Source organism: Pleurodeles waltl, chromosome 11 (genome assembly GCF_031143425.1).
Source record: "Pleurodeles waltl isolate 20211129_DDA chromosome 11, aPleWal1.hap1.20221129, whole genome shotgun sequence".
NCBI lineage: Eukaryota > Metazoa > Chordata > Amphibia > Caudata > Salamandridae > Pleurodeles > Pleurodeles waltl.
In genome coordinates, this window is record NC_090450.1 from 945,533,902 (window position 1) to 945,559,838 (window position 25,937).

General features: G+C 45.6%; 1 protein-coding gene across 1 annotated transcript in view; it reads left to right on the top strand.

Moving 5' to 3' along the window:
* BCR (BCR activator of RhoGEF and GTPase) overlaps nt 1-25,937 on the top strand; it is a 356,931-nt gene that overhangs the window by 284,093 nt on the left and 46,901 nt on the right. The window contains exons 17-19 of the mRNA XM_069215112.1: nt 13,593-13,652; nt 15,077-15,186; nt 16,197-16,336. Coding sequence (XP_069071213.1) covers nt 13,593-13,652; nt 15,077-15,186; nt 16,197-16,336 — 310 coding nt within the window. The remainder of the gene's footprint in view (nt 1-13,592; nt 13,653-15,076; nt 15,187-16,196; nt 16,337-25,937) is intronic.

Sequence of the window (25,937 nt, forward strand, 5' to 3'; positions counted from 1 at the left end):
TAGCTGGAGTGCCCTGGGGCATTGTAACACGAAGCCTGAGCCTTTGAGGCTCACTGATAGGTGTTACAGTTCCTGCAGGGGGGAGGTGTGAAGCACCTCCACCCAGAGCAGGCTTTGTTTCTGTCCTCAGAGAGCACAAAGGCCCTCACCACATGGGGTCAGAAACTCGTCTCTCAGCAGCAGGCTGGCACAGACCAGTCAGTTGTGCACTGAACAATTGGGTAAAATACAGGGGGCATCTCTAAGATGCCCTCTGTGTGCATTTTTTAATAAATCCAACACTGGCATCAGTGTGGGTTTATTATTCTGAGAAGTTTGATCCCAGTATTCAGTGTAGCCATTATGGAGCTGTGGAGTTCGTTTTTGACAGACTCCCAGACCATATACTCTTATGGCTACCCTGCACTTACAATGTCTAAGGTTTTGTTTAGACACTGTAGGGGCATAGTGCTCATGCACCTATGCCCTCACCTGTGGTATAGTGCACCCTGCCTTAGGGCTGTAAGGCCTGCTAGAGGGGTGACTTACCTATGCCACAGGCAGTGTGAGGTTGGCATGGCACCCTGAGGGGAGTGCCATGTCGACTTAGTCATTTTCTCCCCACCAGCACACACAAGCTGGCAAGCAGTGTGTCTGTGCTGAGTGAGGGGTCCCTAGGGTGGCATAAGACATGCTGCAGCCCTTAGAGACCTTCCCTGGCATCAGGGCCCTTGGTACCAGGGGTACCAGTTACAAGGGACTTACCTGGGTGCCAGGGTTGTGCCAATTGTGGAGACAATGGTACATTTTAGGTGAAAGAACACTGGTGCTGGGGCCTGGTTAGCAGGGTCCCAGCACACTTCTCAGTCAAGTCAGCATCAGTATCAGGCAAAAAGTGGGGGGTAACTGCAACAGGGAGCCATTTCTTTACAACACACAAAAGGCGATTGCCACTCCAAATCCACAGTACAAGCATTCCAAAATATAATATTAAACATGCAACCAAACCAACACTACTAAGTGAGGTTTGTAATGAAACTTCTAGGCATGATGTCTTCATGCATAGCCATTTTCCCAAACGCAAGACTACACATGCGGCCCTTACAACAGTGCCTAGCAACACAATGGACACAAGCACAGGGTCAACTCCAAGATCTAGTGTTGCTAGACCGCCAGACACACTTCTCGCTTCAATGGTGGAACCCTATAAATTTAAATCAAGGGCGGCCATTCCAAGACCCAGTGCCTCAATACGTGATCACAACAGATGCTTCCATGATGGGGTGGGGAGCACAACTCAACCAGCACAGTATACAGGGACAATGGGACGTTCAACAAAAACAACTGCATATAAATCATTTAGAACTGTTGTTGGCAGTGTTTCTAGCATTGAAAGCATTTCAACCACTGATAGCCCACAAACACATTCTTGTCAAAACAGACAACGTGACGACAATGTATTACCTAAACAAGCAAGGAGGGACACACTCGTCACAACTGTGTCTCTTAGCACAAAAGATTTGGCATTGGGCAATTCACAATCACATTCGCCTAATAGCACAATACATCCCAGGGATTCAAAACCAGTTAGCCGACAATCTCATTCGAGATCATCAACAGACACACGAATGGGAGATTCATCCCCAGATCCTACGAGATTACTTTCTACGTTGGAGAACACCAAAAATCGACCTATTCGCAACAAAAGAAAACACAAAATGCCAAAACTTTGCGTCCAGGTACCCACACCCTCTGTCCAAGGGCAATGCGTTATGGATGAGTTGGTCAGGGATATTTGCTTACGCTTTTCCCCCTCTCCCACTCATTCCTTATCTAGTAAACAAACCGAGTCAAAACAGACTTAAACTAATACTCATAGCACCAACTTGGGCTCGCCAACCGTGGTACACAACACTGCTGGACCTATCAGTAGTACCTCACGTCAAATTACCAAACAGGCCAGATCTGTTAACTCAACACAAACAACAGATCAGACACCCAAATCCTGCATCGCTCAATCTAGCAATCTAGCTCCTGAAGTCTTACAATTTGGACACTTAGACCTTACATAAGAATGTATGGAGGTCATTAAACAAGCTAGGAAACCTACTACAAGACTTTGTTATTAAAACAAATGGAAAAGATTTGTTTACTACTGCCACAATAATAAAATTCAACCACTACATGCTTCTGCAAAAAACATTGTAAGTTACTTATTACACTTACAAAAATCTAACCTAGCATTCTCTTCTATTAAAATACATCTCACAGCAATATCTGCCTATCTGCAGATTAAACATTCAACATTGCTCTTTTGAATCCCAGTCATCAAAGCATTTATGGAAGGATTAAAAAGAATCATACCCCGAGAACACCACCAGTCCCTTCGTGGAACCTCAATATTGTATTAACACGACTCATGGGACCACCATTTGAACCCATGCACTCTTGTGAAATGCAATACTTAACTTGGAAGGTAACCTTCCTGATAGCTATCACTTCTCTTAGAAGAGTAAGCGAAATACAAGCATTTACTATACAAGAACCCTTTATACAAATACATAAACCTAAAGCGGTTCTCCGTACAAATCCAAAATTCTTACCAAAAGTTATATCACCATTCCACCTAAACCAAACAGTGGAACTCCCAGTCTTTTTCCCACAACCAGACTCAGTAGCAGAAAGAACCTTACATACGTTAGACATCAAAAGAGCGCTAATGTATTACATTGACAGAACAAAACAGTTTCGCAAAACAAAACAATTATTTGTAGCCTTCCAAAAACCTCATGCAGTGAATCCTATATCCAAGCAAGGCATTCTAGATGGATAGTGAAATGTATTCAAACCTGCTATATTAAAACAAAAAGGGATCTACCTATTACACCAAAGGCGCATTCCACTAGGAAAAAAGGCACCACAATGGCTTTTTTAGGGAATATACCTATGACAGAAATTTGTAAGGCAGCCACATGGTCTACGCCTCATACATTCACAAAACATTACTGTGTATATGTGTTAACAGCACAACAAGCCACAGTAGGACAGGCTGTATTACGAACATTATTTCAGACAACTTCAACTCCTACAGGCTAAGCCACCGCTTTTGGGGAGATTACTGCTTACTAGTCTATGCACAGCATGTGTATCTGCAGCTACACATGCCATCGAACGGAAAATGTAACTTACCCAGTGTACATCTGTTCGTGGAATGAGACGCTGCAGATTCACATGCGCCCTCCCGCCTCGCCGGGAGCCTGTAGCCGTTATAAGTTGAATGAAACTTGTAAACTTGTAAATTTGTAAATATAAACTATTCTTATACACATTATGTACATACATACTTACTCCATTGCATGGGCACCTTTACTATATACACAACTCCTACCTCACCCTCTGCGGGAAAACAATCTAAGATGGAGTCGACGCCCATGCGCAATGGAGCCGAAAGGGAGGAGTCCCTCTGTCTCGTGACTCGAAAAGACTTCTTTGAAGAAAAACAACTTGTAACACTACGAGCCCAACACTAGATGGCAGGATAATGCACAGCATGTGAATCTGCAGCGTCTCATGCCACGAACAGATGTACACTGGGTAAGTGACATTTTCCTTATATATATACATATGTTCGATGGCATGTGTAGCTGCAGATACACATGCTTTGCACATCCCGCCATCTAGTGTTGGGCTCGGAGTGTTATAAGTTGTTTTTCTTCGAAGAAGTCTTTTCGAGTCACAAGATCGAGGGACTCCTCCCCTTTCGGCTCCATTGCGCATGGGCGTCGACTCCATCTTAGATTGTTTTCTTTCCTCCATCGGGTTCGGACGTGTTCCTTTTCACTCCACGTTTTGGTTCGGAAAGTTAGTGAAAATCTCGGAAAATTTGACGGTATTGGTTGCTTTCATTATCAGGTTAGTTACAACAGATCGACACTGGATTTTGAAGAGCTTCGGCGGCCCTTCGGGGTTTTCGACTCCCCGCCGGGGCCTTGTCGGCCCGCGCACGTGCGTCTTCAAGGCTAATGGAACGGACCCCATTCCGCTTCTGCCCCGAATGTCACAACAAGTATCCTTATACAGATCAGCATCTGGTCTGTAATTTGTGTTTGTCTCCAGAACACATGGAGGATACTTGTGAGGCATGTCGAGCGTTTCGGTCCAGAAAGACCTTAAGGGACCGAAGAGCAAGAAGACTACAGATGGCGTTGGTGCCGACAGGACAAAAACACATGGAGGAAGAAAATAAGCCTTCTCCATCGAGGATTTGAACTCGGAAGAGGTCGATCCTGAACAGACGCTGAAAACCGTGAGTAAGACGTCGATACACAAAACTCACGCAAAGACCACAAAAGCCCAGGGGACGCCACCGCCGGCAGGCCATGGCTTAACCCGAAAAATAGGTGACCGAGCATCGGCACCGAAAAAGGGCATGCATGTGTCGAAGTCATCCGACTCCGGTCGAGATACCGGCACAGACCAGACTCGACACCGGGTCAGAGCAATCTCGGCACCGAGAGAGCAGCACCGAAGCAAGTCGGCACCGAGAGATCGGCACCCCGAAACCTAAAAAAGTAGCTTCTGAGCCGAAAAAGACTGCTGAAAAGGTTTCGGTGCCGAAACATCCAGCCTCGGAGCCAAAACAAAGCTCCTATACCGACGAACAAGGCCTTTCCTCACAACTACAAGGCCATAAATTTGGACAAGAACTAGAGAGGGGAGAGCCAGACTATACACAGAGGAGGCTCCATATACAGAAGGACACAGGGAAAATAAAAACTCTTCCCCCAATTAAAATGAAGCGGAAACTAGCTTTCCATGAAACAGAAAAGCAGCCAAGAGCAAAGGTGGCGGAAGAAAAAACGCTACCACACTCACCACAACTGTCCCAAATTGCAACAACCCCAATGATGCAATCACCAACGCACACAGGGATGAGCCAAGATGACCCAGATGCATGGGATCTGTACGATGCACCAGTATCTGATAATAGTCCGGCAAGACCATCACCGACAGAAGACAGTACTGCTTACATGCAGGTGGTCTCCAGGGCAGCTACTTTTCATAACGTAGCACTGCATTCCGAACCTATAGAGGATGACTTTTTATTCAATACCCTGTCATCAACACATAGCCAATACCAAAGTTTGCCTATGTTACCAGGCATGTTAAAAAACGCTAAACAGGTGTTTCAAGACCCAGTCAAAGGAAGAGCCATCACACCTAGGGTGGAGAAGAAGTACAAACCTCCCCCTACGAACCCTGTGTACATAACGCAACAGCTAACTCCTGACTCAGTGGTAGTAGGAGCAGTCCGGAAAAGGGCAAACTCACAGACTTCTGGGGATGCACCACCACCCGACAAGGAAAGTCAGAAGTTCGATGCGGCAGGGAAAAGGGTGGCCGCACAGGCAGCCAATCAATGGCAAATTGCCAATTCGCAAGCTTTATTGGCAAGATACGACAGGGCACATTGGGACGAAATGCAACATTTCATTGAACACCTTCCCAAAGAGTTTCAGAAGCGTGCCCAACAGGTTGTAGAGGAGGGCCAAAGTATCTCCAACAACCAAATAAGATCTGCTATGGACTCAGCAGACACAGCCGCCAGAACAGTAAACACAGCAGTCACCATTCGGAGACACGCATGGCTACGCACCTTCGGATTTAAGCCAGAGATTCAGCAGGCTGTGCTAAATATGCCTTTTAATGGACAACAATTGTTTGGGCCGGAGGTGGACGCAGCTATAGAAAAGCTAAAGAAAGACACTGATACGGCCAAAGCCATGGGCGCGCTCTACTCTCCACACAGCAGAGGCACCTTTAGGAAGCCACACTTTAGAGGGGGATTTCGGGCCCAAAGCACAGAGCCTTCTACCTCACAGGCTAGACCCACATACCAGGGCCAATACCAAAGAGGAGGCTTTCGGGGACAATATAGGGGTGGACAGTTCCCTAAAACAAGAGGGAAATTCCAAAGCCCAAAAACCCCACGAACTAAACAGTGACTCCAACGTCACAAATCCCCAACACATAACACCAGTAGGGGGGAGACTCACAGATTATTACCAAAATTGGAAACACATAACTACGGACTCGTGGGTCCTAGCCATTATCCAACATGGTTATTGCATAGAATTCCTACAATTACCACCAAATGTGGCTCCAAAAGCGCACAACATGTCCAAACAGCACTTGGATCTATTACAACTAGAAGTCCAAGCGTTGTTACAAAAAGATGCAATAGAACTAGTACCCAACCATCAGAAAGGAACAGGTGTTTACTCCCTGTATTTCCTAATACCAAAAAAGGACAAAACACTGAGACCCATCTTAGATCTCAGAACACTAAATCTTTACATCAAATCAGATCACTTTCACATGGTGACACTTCAAGACGTGATTTCCTTGCTCAAACAACAGGACTACATGTCAACATTAGATCTCAAGGATGCTTACTTCCACATACCCATACATCCTTCACACAGGAAATACTTAAGATTTGTAATCCAAGGAGTACATTACCAATTCAAAGTGTTACCGTTCGGGATAACAACAGCATCAAGAGTATTCACGAAATGCCTTACGGTAGTAGCTGCACATATCAGGAGACAGCACATACACGTATTCCCTTACCTAGACGATTGGTTAATAAAAACCAGCACTCAGCAACAGTGTCTTCAACACACAAAATACGTTATAGAAACCCTTCACAAGTTAGGGTTCTCAATAAACTACCAAAAATCACATTTACAACCGTGTCAAATACAACAATACTTAGGAGCAACAATCAACACACAAAAAGGGATTGCCACTCCCAAGTCCACAAAGGGTACAAGCATTCCAAAACGTAATACTAAACATGCACCCAGACCAACACTATCAAGTAAGGTTTGTGATGAAACTTCTAGGCATGATGTCTTCATGCATAGCCATTGTCCCAAACGCAAGACTACACATGCGGCCCTTACAACAGTGCCTAGCAACACAATGGACACAAGCACAGGGTCAACTTCAAGATCTAGTGTTGATAGACCGCCAAACATACCCCTCGCTTCAATGGTGGAATCCTATAAATTTAAACCAAGGGCGGCCATTCCAAGAACCTGCGCCTCAATACGTGATCACAACAGATGCTTCCATGATAGGGTGGGGAGGACACCTCAACCACCACAGCATACAGGGACAATGGGACGCTCAACAAAGCCAGCTTCATATAAATCATCTAGAACTACTAGCAGTGTTTCTAGCATTGAAAGCATTTCAACCGTTAATAGCACACAAACACATTCTTGTCAAAACAGACAACTTGACAACAATGTATTACCTAAACAAACAGGGAGGGACACACTCATCACAGCTGTGTCTCTTAGCACAAAAATTTGGCATTGGGCGATTCACAATCACATTCGCCTAATAGCACAGTACATCCCAGGAATTCAAAACCAGTTAGCCGACAATCTCAGTCGAGATCACCATCAAATCAACGAATGGGAAATTCATCCCCAGATACTACAAACTTACTTTCAAAACTGGGGAACACCACTAATAGACCTATTCGCAACAAAAGAAAACGCAAAATGCCAAAACTTCGCGTCCAGGTACCCACACCCTCGCTCCAAGGGCAATGCGTTATGGATGAGTTGGTCAGGGATATTTGCTTACGCTTTTCCCCCTCTCCCACTCCTTCCGTATCTAGTAAACAAATTGAGTCAAAACAAACTCAAACTAATACTAGTAGCACCAACTTGGGCTCGCCAACCATGGTACACGACACTACTAGATCTGTCAGTAGTACCTCATATAAAACTACCAAACAGACCAGATCTGTTAACTCAACACAAACAACAAATCAGACACCCGAACCCAGCATCGCTCAATCTAGCAATCTGGCTCCTGAAGTCTTAGAATTTGGACATTTAGACCTTACACAAGAATGTATGGAAGTCATTAAACAAGCTAGGAAACCTACTACAAGACATTGTTACGCAAATACATGGAAAAGATTTGATTATTACTGCCATAATAATCAAATTCAACCACTACATGCATCCACAAAAAACATTGTAAGCTACTTATTACACTTACAAAAATCAAAGCAAGCTTTTTCGTCCATTAAAATACATCTCACAGCAATATCTGCCTATCTGCAGATTACACATTCAACATCACTTTTTAGAATCCCAGTCATAAAAGCATTTATACATCCAAAAAGAAAAAGGGAGCACACTGCCTTGCATTCAAGCGGAAAATAGCCCCAAGGCATCATGGTAAATGCAGTCATTTAAATATAAATAGCGAGAATTTTTCAAAAAATTATTCACCCTAAGTAGGTGCAGCAAGTGCCGTATCGCTGTAGAAAGTCTTTCACCTAAGGTAGGTGCAGCGAGTGCCGTATCTCTGGACACGTGTTTCTGGCTTTCGGCCGTCATCAGCAGAGAGCGTATGTAACTGAAGGGGTCGCTTGAAATGCCGCCAAACGTCTTCACAGGTTTTTGTACCACTCAGTAGGCGCACAGGTGCATCGCCAGTGCTCGTCAGCAAGAAGCTCACGGGAGCCGTCATTTAGACATCCAAAAAGAAAAAGGGAGCAACACTCCCTTGCATTCAAGCGGAAAATAGCCCCAAGGCATCATGGTAAATGCAGTCATTTAAATATAAATAGCGAGAATTTTTCAAAAAATTATTCACCCTAAGTAGGTGCAGCAAGTGCCGTATCGCTGTAGAAAGTCTTTCACCTAAGGTAGGTGCAGCGAGTGCCGTATCTCTGGACACGTGTTTCTGGCTTTCGGCCGTCATCAGCAGAGAGCGTATGTAACTGAAGGGGTCGCTTGAAATGCCGCCAAACGTCTTCACAGGTTTTTGTACCTCTCAGTAGGCGCACAGGTGCATCGCCATTGCTCGTCAGCAAGAGGCTCACGGGAGCCGTCATTTAGACATCCAAAAAGAAAGCATTTATGGAGGGTCTAAAGAGAATCATACCCCCAAGAACACCACCAGTTCCCTCATGGAACCTCAATATTGTATTAACACGACTCATGGGTCCACCATTTGAACCCATGCACTCTTGCGAGATGCAATACTTAACCTGGAAAGTAGCCTTCCTAATAGCTATCACATCTCTTAGAAGAGTAAGTGAAATACAAGCATTTACCATACAAGAACCCTTTATACAAATACACAAACATAAAGTGGTTCTACGCACAAATCCAACATTTTTACCAAAAGTTATATCACCGTTCCACCTAAATCAAACTGTGGAACTCCCAGTCTTTTTTCCACAACCAGACTCGGTAGCCGAAAGGGCATTACATACATTAGACATCAAAAGGGCACTAATGTATTACATTGATAGAACAAAACAATTTTGCAAAACAAAACAATTGTTTGTAGCCTTTCAAAAACTTCATGCAGGAAATCCAATATCCAAACAAGGCATTGCCAGATGGATAGTTAAGTGTATTCAAACTTGCTATGTTAAAGCAAAGAGAGAACTGCCTATTACACCGAAGGCACACTCCACTAGAAAGAAAGGTGCCACATTGGCCTTTCTAGGAAATATACCTATGACAGAAAACTGTAAGGCAGCCACATGGTCTACGCCTCATACATTCACAAAACATTACTGTGTGGATGTGTTAACAACACAACAAGCCACAGTAGGACAGGCAGTATTACGAACATTATTTCAAACAACTTCAACTCCTACAGGCTAAACCACTGCCTTTGGGGAGATAACTGCTTACTAGTCTATGCACAGCATGTGTATCTGCAGCTACACATGCCATCGAACGGAAAATGTCACTTACCCAGTGTACATCTGTTCGTGGCATGAGACGCTGCAGATTCACATGCGCCCTCCCGCCTCCCCGGGAGCCTGTAGCCATTATAAGTTGATCAAAATTATATATTAGATGTTAATAAAACTTGTACATTTGTAAATTTGTAAATATATATCACTTTTAGACACATTATATACATACATACTTACTCCATTGCATGGGCACTATTACTATATACACAACTCCTACCTCACCCTCTGCGGGAAAAACAATCTAAGATGGAGTCGACGCCCATGCGCAATGGAGCCGAAATGGGAGGAGTCCCTCGGTCTCGTGACTCGAAAAGACATCTTCAAAGAAAAACAACTTGTAACACTCCGAGCCTAACACTAGATGGCAGGATAATGCACAGCATGTGAATCTGCAGCGTCTCATGCCACGAACAGATGTACACTGGGTAAGTGACATATGTGTTTGATGGCATGTGTAGCTGCAGATACACATGCTGTGCATTATCCTGCCATCTAGTGTTGGGCTCGGAGTCTTACAAGTTGTTTTTCTTCAAAGAAGTGTTTTCGAGTCACAGGATCGAGTGACTCCTCTTCTTCGGTTCCATTGCGCATGGGCATTGACTCCATTTTTAGATTGTTTTCTTTCTGCTGTCGGGTTCGGACGGGTTTCCTCTCGCTCCGAGATTTCGATTCAGAAAACTTTGTAAAACTCTCTTTTCGTTTGTATTGTATCGATCGAGTTTATAATCTTCCATCGACACAGCACTGCTGTCGGGAAAACAACTTTGTTCGCCCTTCGGGGCGCGCGCACCCATCTCAGGCCTATTCGGGCCGACCGTGTGGAAGCCTTATGGATCAGACTCCATTCCGATTCTGTCCTCGGTGCCACGCGAAGTACCCGTACACAGACCAGCTTCTGGTGTGAAACCTCTGCCTTTCCCCAGACCATCGGGAAGAGAACTGCGAGGCCTGTTGATCCTTCCGATCAAAAAAGACTCTTAGAGACCGAAGAGCAAGAAGACTCGAAATGACGTTGAGGAGCGGTGAACATCTCGACGTAGAAGAGGAAGAATTAATGCAGTCTCAGTTCGAGATTCCGAGTCTGACCAGGAATCAGATGAAGACAGACCAGTCACAGCAGGACATCATGTGAGTACGTCTGCCCCTGCACCCTCACAAAAGAAAAAGCACAAGGCTTTGGGCACCCCACTGCCGGCAGGCCATGGCTCGGCCTGAAAAAAGACTGTTGGTGACCAACTTCACAGGCCACTCCGAAAACATTGAAGACAAAAAAAAAGCTCAGTTTCCGACTCCACTAAACACCACTTTTCGGAGTCGAAAATTAGAAAGCCACTTTCGGAGCCAAAACCTTCGTCTTCCTCATCTTTTTCGATCTCGAAAAAACACACTTTGGAGCCGACAAGGCCAACTTACACAGAGGAGCATGGACTTTCAAAGAGACTTAAAGAAAGCCACAAAACCTCTGAAGAGGAGTTAGGGATACAACCAATTCTAGAAATTATGGATGAAAAGCAATCCGGGATCCACATCCATAAGGAAACAGGGAGAATTCTGACAGTACCTCCTTTAAAAACAAAGAGGAAGCTAGCTTTTCAGGAGGAATTGGACACTATGCAGCCTCCAGCTAAAGTGCCAAAGCAGAAGGAGAAATCACCACCTCCTCAATCTTCTCCTCCTCACTCTCTTCATTCTCCACACCTACCTACCTCTCCTCCTACCAGTCCTACACCAGTGCAATCACCCACTCATTCTTATGATTCACAACAAGACAATGTGGATTCATGGGATCTTTATGACCCAGATCCCATTCGAAGTAACGACCCTGACAGCTATCCCTCTAAACCATCACCACCTGAGGATAGTACTGTCTATAACCAAGTCATAGCTAGGGCTGCAGCATATCATGGTGTTACCATGCATACAGAGCCCATAGAAGAGGATTTCTTATTTAACACTCTATCCTCAACACATTCTAGGTATCCATGCCTCCCGATGCTCCCAGGCATGGTAAAACATGCGGATCAGATCTTTAGTGAACCTGTTAAAGCACGCATCATAATACCTAGGATGGAGAAAAAATATAAACCTGCACCCTCTGACCCTGATTATATCACCCATCAGGTACCTCCTGATTCTGTGGTAGCGCTTCCAGGAAGAGTGCAAATAGTCAGTCATCAGGAGATGCACCCCCTCCTGATGAAGAGAGCAGGAATTTCGATGCTGCAGGGAAAAGAGTTGCATCCCAGGCAGCTAGTCAGTGGAGAATAGCCAACTCGCAAGCACTATTAGCTTGCTATGACAGAGCCTACTGGGACGAGATTCAAGACATAATACAGCATCTCCCCAAAGAACACCAGACAATGGCACAACAAGTAGTGGAAGAAGAGCAAGCCATTACTAACAATCAAATAAGATCTGCCCTAGATGCAGCAGATACCGCTGCTAGGAGTGTCTTCACTGCAGTCACTATACGCAGACATGCATGGCTCCGATCTTCTGGATTCAAGCCAGAAATACAGCAGGCTGTGTTGAATGTGCCGTTCGACAAAAAACATCTTTTTGGCCCAGAAGTAGACACAGCCATAGAAAAATTGCGAAAGGACTCTGACATAGGAAAGGCAATGGGTGCACTCTACTATGCCCCCAAATAGAGGGTCCTTTCGTAAAGCTCAGTTTCGAGGTGGTTTCAGAACTCAGCCCTCAGAGGCATCCACCTCACAGACAAAGCCAACCTACCAACCGCAATACCAACGTGGTAGTTTTAGGGGCACATATAGAGGACAATACCCCAGAAATAGAGGGAAATTTCAGGCCTCTAAGCAGCATCCACAGCACCCAAAACAGTGACTTCCCTCATTCCTTTCCACTCCACACCTCTCCTTTTACCACAGACAACTGGGTGCTGTCAGACATCTGCAGTCGCTATTGCCTAGAATTGATAAACACTCCTCCAAATATTCCACCAAGGTCACACAAACTATCCACAGAACACACAAACTTGTAACATTCCGAGCCCAACACTAGCTGGCAGACTTATGCCTTATGCAAAGCATGTGAATCTACAGCACCACATGCCACGAACAGATGTCTACTGGGTAAGTAACATTTTCCTTAGACACTGATTAACACAGGTATGATTCATTGTCTCTGTATATGTGTGCCTTATATTCATATACTGCACCCACAGAGCTGAGCCACTGTCCTGCACTTATTTTTTGCAAATTTCTTCAGGGGTGCTGCCCCAATCATGCTGCCTTAGTATATCAGTATGTCACCCCCTCACAGCCATGTCAGTGCCTGTGTGCTGCTCCCAAGACTGAGCCATAGGACTTCAGCAATTAATTGCAATTGCAGTAGCCCTTGTACTGATAAACAAGTACAACACCCCACACAGCTCTGCCAATATGCCTTCAGTGTGGCCTGCAGGACCTACTGTGCTGTTCTATAGTTTATCACCCACACAGCTTCGCCAGGGCCCCTAGCTCAGCCATTTTAGCACCATCCACTGGGCTGGTATACCATATTGACACCCACATGCTATTAAGACAGCACACCTTTGTCGCTTATTCTGGTAGCACTGTACTGGAGCCGTTACCATCCCAAGAGCTCTCTACCTGTGCACCTCACCTAATCCACTGCACGTGCAGCTCTGCCTGTGCCCCACCCTGACAACTGGCACGGCACTTTGCTCTTGTTATTATTTATGTTCTAGTTGTTAAAACTGATGTACTAGGACTGTGAGCTGCACAGATGCTAGATATTCAACAAAACCTAATTATTTGCCCTCTTTGATCTTTCACAGCTTGACCCACAGACACTCCCCGACAGAGATTGGCAGCGGACGGTGATCTCAATGAGCGGAGTAAGTGAACACTGTAGGGTGTTGGTCTTGATGTGGTGCCATGTCAGTGCCATATAATGGCTGTGAATGTAACGTCCCAGGAAATGTGAGTAGGTTTTCTATGCTCTTGTAATGTGAAAGCTTTGTACATGAACTTGAAGAATTTGGACTACTGAATGCAGCGTGCCAGGGACTGAGTTTTTGTTCCTTCCTTTGGAATTGGAATGTCATTACCTTTTCCTGAGATTGAGTGCTGGGTCCCTTACATTGTGTTGTGAATGTAAAGTCACAGGGATTATGACTGGTTTGTCCATACGTTCCTAATATGAGTGCTCCGTTACTGACTTGAAAGATTGAGGACTCTGTCTCTGCCATAGGATTGGGAATGCAGTGTCCCTGGGATTGTGAGTTTTTTGTTCCTGCACTTGCAATCTGAGTTTTAGTATACTACCCTGGGACTGAGTGTGTTGTGTTCGTCCCCTCATTACGTGAGGGTGCACCGCTGTCCTTGGAATAAGGAAGCTGTATCCCTGGGATCGAATTGTAGCATTCCTTCTCTTGCAGTATGAGCACAGCGCCAATCCCGTTACAGTGTGAGTATCATGTCCCTTCCCCTGCAGGGCAGTTGCGTTGTCCTATGACTTCTGGATGAGTTCTGCATTCCTGCCATTAGGATATGAGTGCTGTATCCTTGCCCTTACAGTTTGAGCATTGCGCCCCCTCCCCTTATTGTATGAGTACTATGTACCTGACCTTGGAGGGCATATGCTGTGTCCCTTCTATTGAAAAAATGAGTGCTGTGTTCCTGGCCTTGCTGTGTCTCGAGCTGGTTTAACTACCCTTGCAATGCCAGTCCTGCATTCTGGTGTGAATGTGCTCCTGCTCTTGGAATCTGAGTGCTGTGTCCTGTACACTGGCACTGTAATATGGGTACTCTGTGTCTTGACTTAGCCACTCAGTGCTGTCTTTCATGCATTTTGAATTGTTAGTCCAGTGTAATCTAGATGTAAGATTGTAAGTGGTATGTTTTTCTGCTCTGGGATCATCAATAATTAGTGTACCATCCTACTTCAATTCCTTTCTTCCCCCTGCTCAAACGACCCCTAAAAACAAATTGCCCCAGATCCATCATATATTGGTGCCTGTCTGCTCTAATGCCACTGTTCACTGTCTAGATGCCAACTTGCCTTACTTTGGTCCCTGGTGTGATGCCAACATTTTCTGGGTTCATCCTGCCTTAAGCCCATGAACCCTTCCCTCATGCTAGCTTACCATGGTGCTGATCTACCCAGACACAAGCAAGCCTTGGTACCCTTCCTAACCACCAGAATTCTCCCCTGTTACCACCTTGTCTCGTTTTGATGTTTGTCTTGCCCTAATGCCAGCCTGTGCCCCTACACCCTCCTTGGTGTAACTGCGTCTAAGCTTCTTCTTTCTCTCACTAGATTGATGTCAAGCTTTCAGTGAAGTTCTCTAGTCGAGAGTTCAGCCTGAAGAGGATGCCATCTCGAAAGCAAACTGGAGTATTTGGGGTCAAAATCGCCATAGTAACCAAGTGAGCAAGCCTTTAAATACCTAAACTTCTGTATTAAGGTACTTTTTTCCCTATACTTTCTTCCCACCCCTCTCTTCACTGTCATTTCAGGCAGGTTCCTCTGTAGACACTCTAGCACATTTTCCTCTTTGAGGTCTCTTTAGCCTATCTCTCTCAGACTTTTTTTTCACTAAAGGTAATATCCTTTCCCTTTATCACACAACATACCATATCTGATGCCTCATCACCCACTTTCATGCACAGTGGCAGATCTGTTCCTCTTTCTGCATTCAATTTACCCCTTTTTATCACACAACATCTGCTATCTGGAGGCCCCTTTATCCAGTGTCTCACAAACCTCTTCCCAATTGAAGACGTGGATTAGCTATATAAGTAAGTTTGTGAAGAAACGTTAGCATCTTGCAGCAATTGTAGCACCTCTTGAAAGTCCTCTGGGGTACAGAGAGCAGCAGTTCCTTTTAAGGCTCTCATCAGGGTTCCTGTTCTTCACATATGACACATACACAGCCTTGGGCAGGATGAAAAATGTTGGAACCACCAGAACCTCCCATTGTAGGCTCCTCTGTCACAAGCACAGATATGGTTGCTGTGCCTTCCTTTAAAGCTTCCTTTCCTTTCCTGAGAAACTTTCTTCTTCATTCTCCTAGACAGTGGTCGGAATTCCACCCCTTTAAAATTGTTATTGGCTGCTGACGGCATTAAGTGGTCTATTTTGCAGAATGTATTCAGTTCAAGCATTACTCCCAGGAGCCTCCTGGGTGCTCGAAATCAGAATCTATAACCCAAAAAGAATGGAAGCTAGCTAGAGTGAAAAAGAATTAATCTAGACCTCAATGGGTAGGTGATTCCAACAGAGTACCACATAACCTTTATACAGGGCTTTGAGAATAGTGGAACTCATGTAAAGGGAAAGGAGGCTCCCTCTTAGCTCAGCATCAGTTTCACACATCCCTCCCAAGGCTCTCCTCATGTCTCAATGCTCCTCAACTGAAATCCTTCTTTTTCATCAGGAGAGAGCGATCAAAGGTGCCTTATATTGTTCGCCAGTGTGTGGAGGAGATTGAACGGCGAGGGATGGAAGAGGTTGGCATTTATCGTGTGTCCGGGGTTGCCACCGACATCCAGGCTTTGAAAGCTGCTTTTGATGCCAGTAAGTACTAGCTCTTCTGATCCAGACAACTAGCAGGAGTGTTGATTTGTGGTCCATCTCCTCGGTGTGGCGATCCGTGATAAAGGTGGCATGAGATGCAGCTGGTGTGAACTTGCTGGAGCTGCAACTGCTCTGGGAGAGAAATTGTGTGTGTATGGTGCTGCGTCGCAAGAGCTACAGAAGCCAGCCCACTGGGTCTATGTTCTAGCCATTGCAGTGCTGAATTGTTAGTTTGCAGATCGGTGTGAATTTGTGAGCAGTGAACCTGTGTATTTCTGATAGTGATTCCACAGATCTATGTGCGGTTCTGAACTATTATTCTGTGGGTGTTTGGGAATTACTGAGCTGTGGATCTGTATGCAGTTGTGAACAGTGAGCCAGGAGATCTGTGTATGTGTAAGCAACGATTCAGTGGATCTGTGTGCATTTCTGAGCAGTGAGCCTATAAATCTGTGTGTCTTGCAGTGGTTCCACAGATCTGTGTGCAGTTCCGAGCTCTAAATATGGATCTTTGTACAGGTTTGACTTAGAGTACGTAGATCTGTGTTTACTTCTGAGCAGTTGTTCATTGAATGTCTCTGAATTTGTGACGTGAGTCTGCCAATTTGTGTGCATGTCTAAGCTGTAAATTGGCAAGTATGCGTGGAGATGAATTACCTTAAATGGAGAAGCAAGGAATTTAAGGATGAAACAGTACACCCTACCTAGACTCAAGCAAACACATGCTAAAGTGGTGTTACTTTCTCTAGCCACATAATAAGTAGTGGCCCTCATAAGGTCCTGTCTGTGGTTAGTCTTACATTTCTTGGATTTGTAATATGAGGTGTAATTTCAAAAGGACATCAAACCCTTGTGAGATGTCAGAAGCTGTCCTGCCACTGAAGGTTATCTCTAAACTAGCTCCTGTTTCACTTCACTGACTACATGTTCTGCTTGTGCTCTGTCATCCTTAGCAACTCCTATGGCTAAAATCGTGAGAGGGTTAGTAAAGAAACACTTACTAGGACTCTCCTACAGCAAATTAAAAACCGAACATGTGTGTTAAGAATGTTAAAGGTGTTGACTTTTTTCTGTGTGTTCAACTGCTACAATGAGTCATACGCATTCATCCGGATATCATTAACAACAATTTGTGGATAAGTCGTAACAGGAAAACGTTTTGACTTAAGCAATATATTAAGGTTAAAGGATATTATCAGATTTCAGTTGCTGGTGTTGCAAGTTGATTGCTTGTCTGAAGAAATAATATATTTGGCATGTTTGGCTTTAGATACACATGATCTGCATACTTCCGCCATCTATTGTTGGGTCAGAAGATTGCAGGTTGTTTTTCTTCAAAAAGTCTTTCGACTAACGAGGTACATTGACTCCTCCTCTTGCTGGTAATGTGCATAGGCATCAACTCCATGATCAGATTGTTTTCTTTCGCCATCGGGTCCAATCGTGTTTTCACCGAGCTCCAATTCGAGACCGTCTTAGATCTCTTCTGTTCAGGAAATCTCTCCAGTTCGTTGGTAGTGTTCATCAAACGTGTTATTCTATGCCTTTACATTCGGGGACCAAAGAAAATCTTATTCAGATCGACACGCCTCGATCAAGGCCCTCAGGGTTGTGCTCTTTGGGCTGCCATTTTCTCTATTCCAAAACCTCTGAGAATGAAATCCTAATGAAACGGATGCATTTCCGTTTCTGTTCGAAGTGTCATTCGAAATTTCCGAGGGCCGATCAACACCAGGTCTGTAACCTCTGCCTCTCTCCAGAGCATGGAGAAGACTGAGAAGCCTGCCAGTCTTTCCGGTAAAAATAGACTCTTCGAGACCAGAGAGACCGCTGCTGAGAAATGCAGAGGCAAGAAGTCTAGGACACAGCAGATATTTTCGGACTTCAAGCCGTCATGTCCGACAATGAACAAGAGCACGAACTTCTCGAGGCTTCAGCTGCTGAAGAGGAGGCATTTTCCACCCAAAATTCAGACTCTGAAGCCGACATAACTCTTGAGATGCAGGAAATTCCTGCAGGTCAACCAACTCTGAGTAACGATCCTCCTGCTCTGACCAAAATGCCCACAAGCATGGAAGCAAAGGAATCGAGCCGCCACTGCCCTTGGGCCATGGTGTGAAGCGAAGGACTCATTTGGATGCCCCGCCATTGAGCTTGGCACCAAAATCTAAGCAAAAGCCTTCCACCTTGTTACTGAACCAAACATCATCCTCAGCATCAAAAGCTTACACTTCCCACTCAGCATCGAAAAGACTCTCTGCCTCGGCACCAGCAACTTTGGCACTGAGAATTACGAGCGCATCTGCACTGAAAAAAAATCACTAGCTCTGTAGCCTCGGACTCAACAACATCCCCCGAGCCCATACTTCATAGGATGAAGCAACAGCTCCATGCAAACCAGTCACAACTGCATATGCAGCCACAAACAAGGAGAGTGCTGGTCTAAGCTGTTGTTACTACTCCTACAAAGCAACAACTCTCTTTTGAAAAGACTCTGAAAACACCTACGCCTCCACTCAAACAAGAGAGACTAGAGAAAGACTTGGATGAGATCCAGCTACCTCTACCTAATCTCCACCACCAACCACTCCACCACCACATACTCCTTCTCCACCACCGTCTCAAGATAACCCCCTTGACATCTCCCCACATGGCTCACCTCAGTCATTTCATGACACCCAGGACACAGGGGATGACAATAGGCCTCTCCAATCAGACACAGGGCCTTTGTCTCAATATGATGTGGTCACATATATGGACACTTACACGGAGGTCTACCCAGCAAGATCATCCCCACTAGACAATGCAACTTCTTTTCAAGAATTAATTGGAAGGGCAGCCACATACCATCAGGTGCCTCTTCACAAAGTGCCCCTTGAAGATGATTTTCTTTTTTAAACACTTAGCACTTCACCTAGGTCCTCTCAATATCTACCCATGCTTAAAGGTTGTTAAGCCATGCAGACAATATTTTCCAAGACCTCGCAAGAGCACGCATTATCAAAAAATATAAGGTCTCCCCATCTGACCCAGTTTTTATTAAAGGTCAGGCAGCCATCCACTGGTGTATTGCCAGGACTCAAGGTCTACTTGGTACATATGATCATGCCCACTGGGACGAAATGGGGGAACTTCTCCAGTACCTCCCAAAGGAGCACAGGAAAAGAAGCCAGGAAATTGTTACTGAGGGACAATTAATATCCAACAACTCCATCCGCTGTGCTTAGACTCAGCTGACACAGCAGCGAGAGGAATAAACATCAGTGTCCTTTTATGCCGACATGCGTGGCTATGCATTTCAGGTTTTAAGCAAGAGGTACAGTAGACTATTTTAAATGTACCATTTGATTAAAAACACCTTTTCGGCCCACAAGCAGATCAGGCGTTAGAGAAAATGAAGAAGGACAATGAAGTGGCAAAATTCATGGGGCGCACCAACTCCCTTCCTCGCGTGGTACTTCAACGCAGGCCTCAGTTTAAAACGACCTCTAAGCTTTCCACATCTGAAACCTCACTGTCATAAAGGTCAGCCCCACACAGCCTCCCAAAGAGGATTTTACAAAGGCTCCTATAGAGGGAATAACTACAGAGGTAGGGGAAAACACCCTCCCCTCGAACCTGTTCCACCGCCATCAAGCAGTGACCCACTACACCTTCCCTCAGATTACCAAACACCTATAGGAGGACATCTGTTATTTCTTCAAAACTGGCAAAAAATCACTACAGATCAGTGGGTGTTAGATTTTTGCCAAGATGGTTATTGTCTGGAGCTCAAGTCCCCACATGGAACCATTCTCCCTAGCACTCACAAACTTTAACAGGACCATCTTGCTCTACCCAAGCAAGAAGTGCAGGCCTTATTGGCAAAAGGAGCAATAGAACCAATTCCTTTATAACATCAGGTAATGGGGTTATATTCACTATACTTTCTTGTACCCCAAAACGATGTCTCCTTAGGACATATCCTAGATTTCAGGCCTTTAAATCATTACTACATATCAGAACATTTTCACATGATCACACTTCAGGATGTGATCCCACTGCTACAACAGGGCGACTTTGTATCGGCACAGGATTTAAAAGAGACCTACTTTCACATTCCCATACACCCAGCACACCACAAATATCTCAGATTTGTGATAGAAGGACAACACTACCAATTCAAACGGCTCCCATTCGGGGTCACAACAGCTCCAAGGGTGTTTACAAAATGCCTCACTGTCATAGCAGCTCACTTGTACAGGCAGAAAATTCTTGTCTACCCATACCTAGACAACTGTCTCATCAAAGCCAGCAATCTCAACAAGTTTGCATCATACTCAAACCACAATAAACCTACTTCATCAACTAGGCTTTACCATCAATTTTCAAAAGTCACATCTAAAACCACTTCATATACAGCCCTATGTAGGGGCCATTCTCCACAACCAGTTGGGAATAGCCTACCCAAGTGCAGCAAGGGTACAACATTTTCAAACACAGATTTATCACTTTCATCCCAATCACAGTAAAATCAGTCATGAAACTCCTAGGAATGATGGCGGCTTACATTGTAATCATACCACATTCCCACCTTCACATTCACCTGTTGCTAGAATGTCTCAGGCATAGGGTCGGTTAGAGGATCTAGTGTGGGCAGACAGCCGCACCTTTCGCTCTCTGCAGTGGTGGACCAAAACTAACCTTTTAAAGGGGCAGCCTTTCTTGGACCCTGTTCCCCACATCATTCTGACAACGGACACCTCTCAGACAGGGTGGGGTGCTCATCTCCAGGATCTCACAGTTCAGGGTCTTTGGGATCAAACACATCAAACTCTACACATCAACTATCTGGAGTTGCCAGCTGTTCACTTAGCACTCAAAGCCTTTGAAATTCATCACACCAACAAAGTAGTTTTGATACGGAGACAACATGACAACCATGCATAATGTGCAGAAACAGTAGGAACCAGGGAAACATATTCTCTTCAACTGTCTCGCCTTGCACAGACATTTTGGCATTGTGCCATCCGTCACAATATATACCTGTTAGCAGAACACCTCCCAGGAATACACCACAGTTTTGCAGACCTCAGCAGGATGCGGCAACAAGTCCACGAGTGGGAACACCACCACCAAGTCCTTCTACCCCACTTTCAAAAAAATGTCCATACATAGATCTTTTCGCAACAAAAGAAAACGCAAAATGTCCATACTTCACTTCCAGTTTCCCACACCTTCATTCCAAGGGCAATGCTCAATGTATGAACTGGTCAGGGATATTTGCCCACGCTTTTCCACCACTCCCTCTCCTTCTGCATCTGGTTCGGAAGCTCAGACAAACTTCTCTCACTCTCATTCTTGTTGCACCCACATGGGCAAGACAACCTTGGTTCACCACTCTATTAGACCTAACAGTAGTGCCACACGAGAAGCTTCCCCTCAACCCAGAACTTTTCATTCAGAACCATGGTCCAATCAGACACCCAAATCCCAAGGAGTTGAATCTTGAAATTTGGCTCCTGAGTTCATAGAATTTGATTATCTAAACCTACCCCAGAATGTATGGATATTCTTAAGGAAACACTTAGACCAACTACTAGAGCATGCTATGCAGCAGAATGGAAAGGTTGTGTGCACTATTGCATTGCTCAAAGTTGGGACCCCTTCTAAGTATCAGTGCAAAATATTATTTACCTTCTTCACTTACAGAAGGCAAACTTAGCTTACTCTTCCATAAGGTTACACTTAGCAGCTATAGCTGCTTATCTTCAGAACAGATAACATTCTACTCTTTTCAAAATTCCTGTTATTAAAGCTTTAATGGAAGGGCTTATAAGAATAATACTGCAAAGACTACTCCCAGTGCCTTCTTGGAATCTTAATGTGGTCCTCACTAGACTAATGGGCCCACCATTTGAGCCACTACATTAATTTCCTTTACAGTTTCTCTTCATTCTAAGTGGCAATAACCTCCCTCAGACCTGCCAGTGAGCTGCAGGCATAAAGATAAAGTAGTTGTTCGTACCAATCCAAATTTTTTACCAAAAGTGGTATCTCTATTTCATCTCAATCAAACAGTTGAATTGCCAGTGTTTTTCCCCTACCTTATTCTGTTGCTGAAAGAGCCCTACAAATATTAGATGTTAAAATAGCGCTTATGTTCTATATTGATAGGACTAAAACCTTTCGGAAGTCAAAACAACTTTTCATTGCCTTTTCTCCACCACACAAAGGCAACCCTGTTACTAAATCCACTATAGCAAGATGGATTGTCAAATGTATTCACACTATCTATGCAGAAGCCAAAAGGCCATTATCTATTCCCCCTAGAGCACACTCAAATCGTATAAAAGGTGCATCTGTGGCCTTTTTAGGTAACATTACCCTAGCTGACATATGTAAAGCCGCTACATGGGCTATACCACACACTTCACTAAACATTACCGTGTGGATGTTTTAGCATGCCAACAAGCTAACGCAGGTCAGGCAGTGCTTCGTACTCTGTTCCAAAATACTACAACACCCACAGGTTAGGCACGGCTTTTTGGGAGGCACTGATTTAGTCTGTAAAGAGCATGTGTATCTACAATCACACATGCCATCAAACAGAAAATGTTACTTACCCAATAAGTATCTATTGGTGGCATGTAGTGCTGTATATTCACATGAGCGCACCCACCTCCCTGGACACCTGTGGCTGTAGTAGAGTATTCTACACATTTATACCCATGAACATATCATTTACATTATCTTACACTACACTCCATTCATAAACCGCCTGCGAGAAAACAATCTGATCATGGAGTCGATACCCATGCGCTTTACCAGCAAGAGGAGGAGTCACTGTCCAGATCCAACACTTGGGGGCAGAAGTATGCAGAGCATGTGCACCTACAGCCCTGCATGCCACAAACAGATGCTTACTGGGTAAGTAACAGTTTCCTTAGCATTTTTTTAAATGCTACGGATGGTGGGGAATAGCCATGTGGGAAATGCTAGATCACCATTCCGCATCAATGGCATTGAAGCCTATGCTGAAGAGGCTTGCATGTCCATAGAGTGGAAACTGTGGTTGAAGGTTGAACGTTCTTTTCAGTTGCATCTCAAGACATATACCACCCAAAACTTCTTTCGAACCATAGACTTGGACATCCTGTTGACTTTTGAGTAATCATGAAACTGTGTCCACCTGCTTTTCTGACATATAAGCCCTCATTATGACCTTCGGAGGTCCTGAGACCACCAGGGTTGCGTTGGCGGTTGGACCACCACATTACGACCGCGGCGTAGCGCTGCGGTCTACCGCCAGTTTTCCTCCACAGGAGGGTCTGGCGGTGCTGGAAGTCCTAGTCCGCCAAGGCAGCACTGCAAGCAGTGCTGCCCTGGGGATTACGATCCCCGTCTCCACCATTTAAAGGCTGGCAGAGACATGGTGCCTCAGGGCCGCCCCTGCACTGCCCATGCACTTGGCTTGGGCAGTGCAGGGGCCTGTCTCGCCAGCCCAGTCGCAAAGTTCTCTGTTTGCTTTGCAGACAGTGAGCATTGCCACCAGCTCTATTACGAGCCGGCAACAATGCTGTAGGCCGGGTGGAAACTCTGTGTTCGATGGCATCTGTCGCTGTAGATACGCATGTTTTGCATAGCTCGCCATCTGGTGTTGGGCCGGAGTGTTACAAGTTGTTTTTCTTCGAAGAAGTCTTTCGAGTCACGGGACCGAGTGACTCCTCCTTTTGTCTCCATTGCGCATGGGCGTCAACTCCATCTTCGATTGTTTTTTTTCCGCCATCGGGTTCGGACGTGTTCCTGTCGCTCCGAGTTTCGGAACGGAAAGATAGCTAATTTCGGAAGATTTTCGTCGGTATTGTTGCGTTCGGGATCGGCGTAGTTAGATTCAACACCGCGTCGAAAGATCGAAGAGCTCCGGTGCCCTTCGGGGTAGTTTTTCGATCCCCCGTCGGGGCCTGGTCGGCCCGACCGCGTGCAGAAGAACGCCGATGGAACGGACCCCGTTCCGCTTCTGTCCCAAATGCCACAATAAATACCCCTATACAGACCAACACTTGGTCTGTAACCTGTGCCTGTCACCTGAGCACAGTGAAGACACCTGCGAGGCCTGTCGTGCGTTCCGGTCCCGAAAAACACTCCGAGACCGTCGAGCCAGAAGACTTCAGATGGCGTCCGCGCCGACAGCCCACCGAGAGTTCGAGGAACAACAAGAGGAAGGAACCTTTTCGATCCACGAATCGGATTCGACGATACACAAACCGTGAGTAAGACGTCGAAAACCACTCAGAAGAAGATTTACAAGGCCCAGGGGACGCCACTGCCACCAGGCCATGGCTCGACCCATAAATTCGGTGACCGACCGTCGGCACCGAAAAAGGCCCAAACAGTGCCGAGATCGTCCGACTCCGGTCGAGACACCGGCACGCAGCCTTCTCGGGACCGAGAAAGTGCTGGAGACAAGCATCGACACCGAGATACCGGTGTAGACACGGCTCGACGCCGAGACAGCGGCACCGACGAAGATCGACGCCGAGAGGTTTCGGCCCCGAAAAAGAAAAAAGTCACCTCGGAGCCGAAAAAAGATGCAGACAGGGTTTCGGTGCCAAAACAGACTGCAACCGACCCAGTTTCAGGCTCTTATGCAGAAGAGCAATCGCTAACCTCCCAAATGCGAAAGCATAGTGTAAGGAAATGCCTCCTTGGCATGGTTGCCCCCTGACTTTTTGCCTTTGCTGATGCTATGTTTACAATTGAAAGTGTGCTGAGGCCTGCTAACCAGGCCCCAGCACCAGTGTTCTTTCCCTAACCTGTACTTTTGTATCCACAATTGGCAGACCCTGGCATCCAGATAAGTCCCTTGTAACTGGTACTTCTAGTACCAAGGGCCCTGATGCCAAGGAAGGGCTCTAAGGGCTGCAGCATGTCTTATGCCACCCTGGAGACCTCTCACTCAGCACAGACACACTGCTTGCCAGCTTGTGTGTGCTAGTGAGAACAAAACGAGTAAGTCGACATGGCACTCCCCTCAGGGTGCCATGCCAACCTCTCACTGCCTATGCAAGTATAGGTCAGTCACCCCTCTAGCAGGCCTTACAGCCCTAAGGCAGGGTGCACTATACCATAGGTGAGGGTACCAGTGCATGAGCATGGTACCCCTACAGTGTCTAAACAAAACCTTAGACATTGTAAGTGCAGGGTAGCCATAAGAGTATATGGTCTGGGAGTTTGTCAAACACGAACTCCACAGCACCATAATGGCTACACTGAAAACTGGGAAGTTTGGTATCAAACTTCTCAGCACAATAAATGCACACTGATGCCAGTGTACATTTTATTGCAAAATACACCCCAGAGGGCACCTTAGAGGTGCCCCCTGAAACTTAACCGACTGTCTGTGTAGGCTGACTAGTTCCAGCAGCCTGCCACACTAGAGACATGTTGCTGGCCCCATGGGGAGAGTGCCTTTGTCACTCTGAGGCCAGTAACAAAGCCTGCACTGGGTGGAGATGCTAACACCTCCCCCAGGCAGGAGCTGTAACACCTGGCGGTGAGCCTCAAAGGCTCACCCCTTTGTCACAGCCCAGCAGGGCACTCCAGCTTAGTGGAGTTGCCC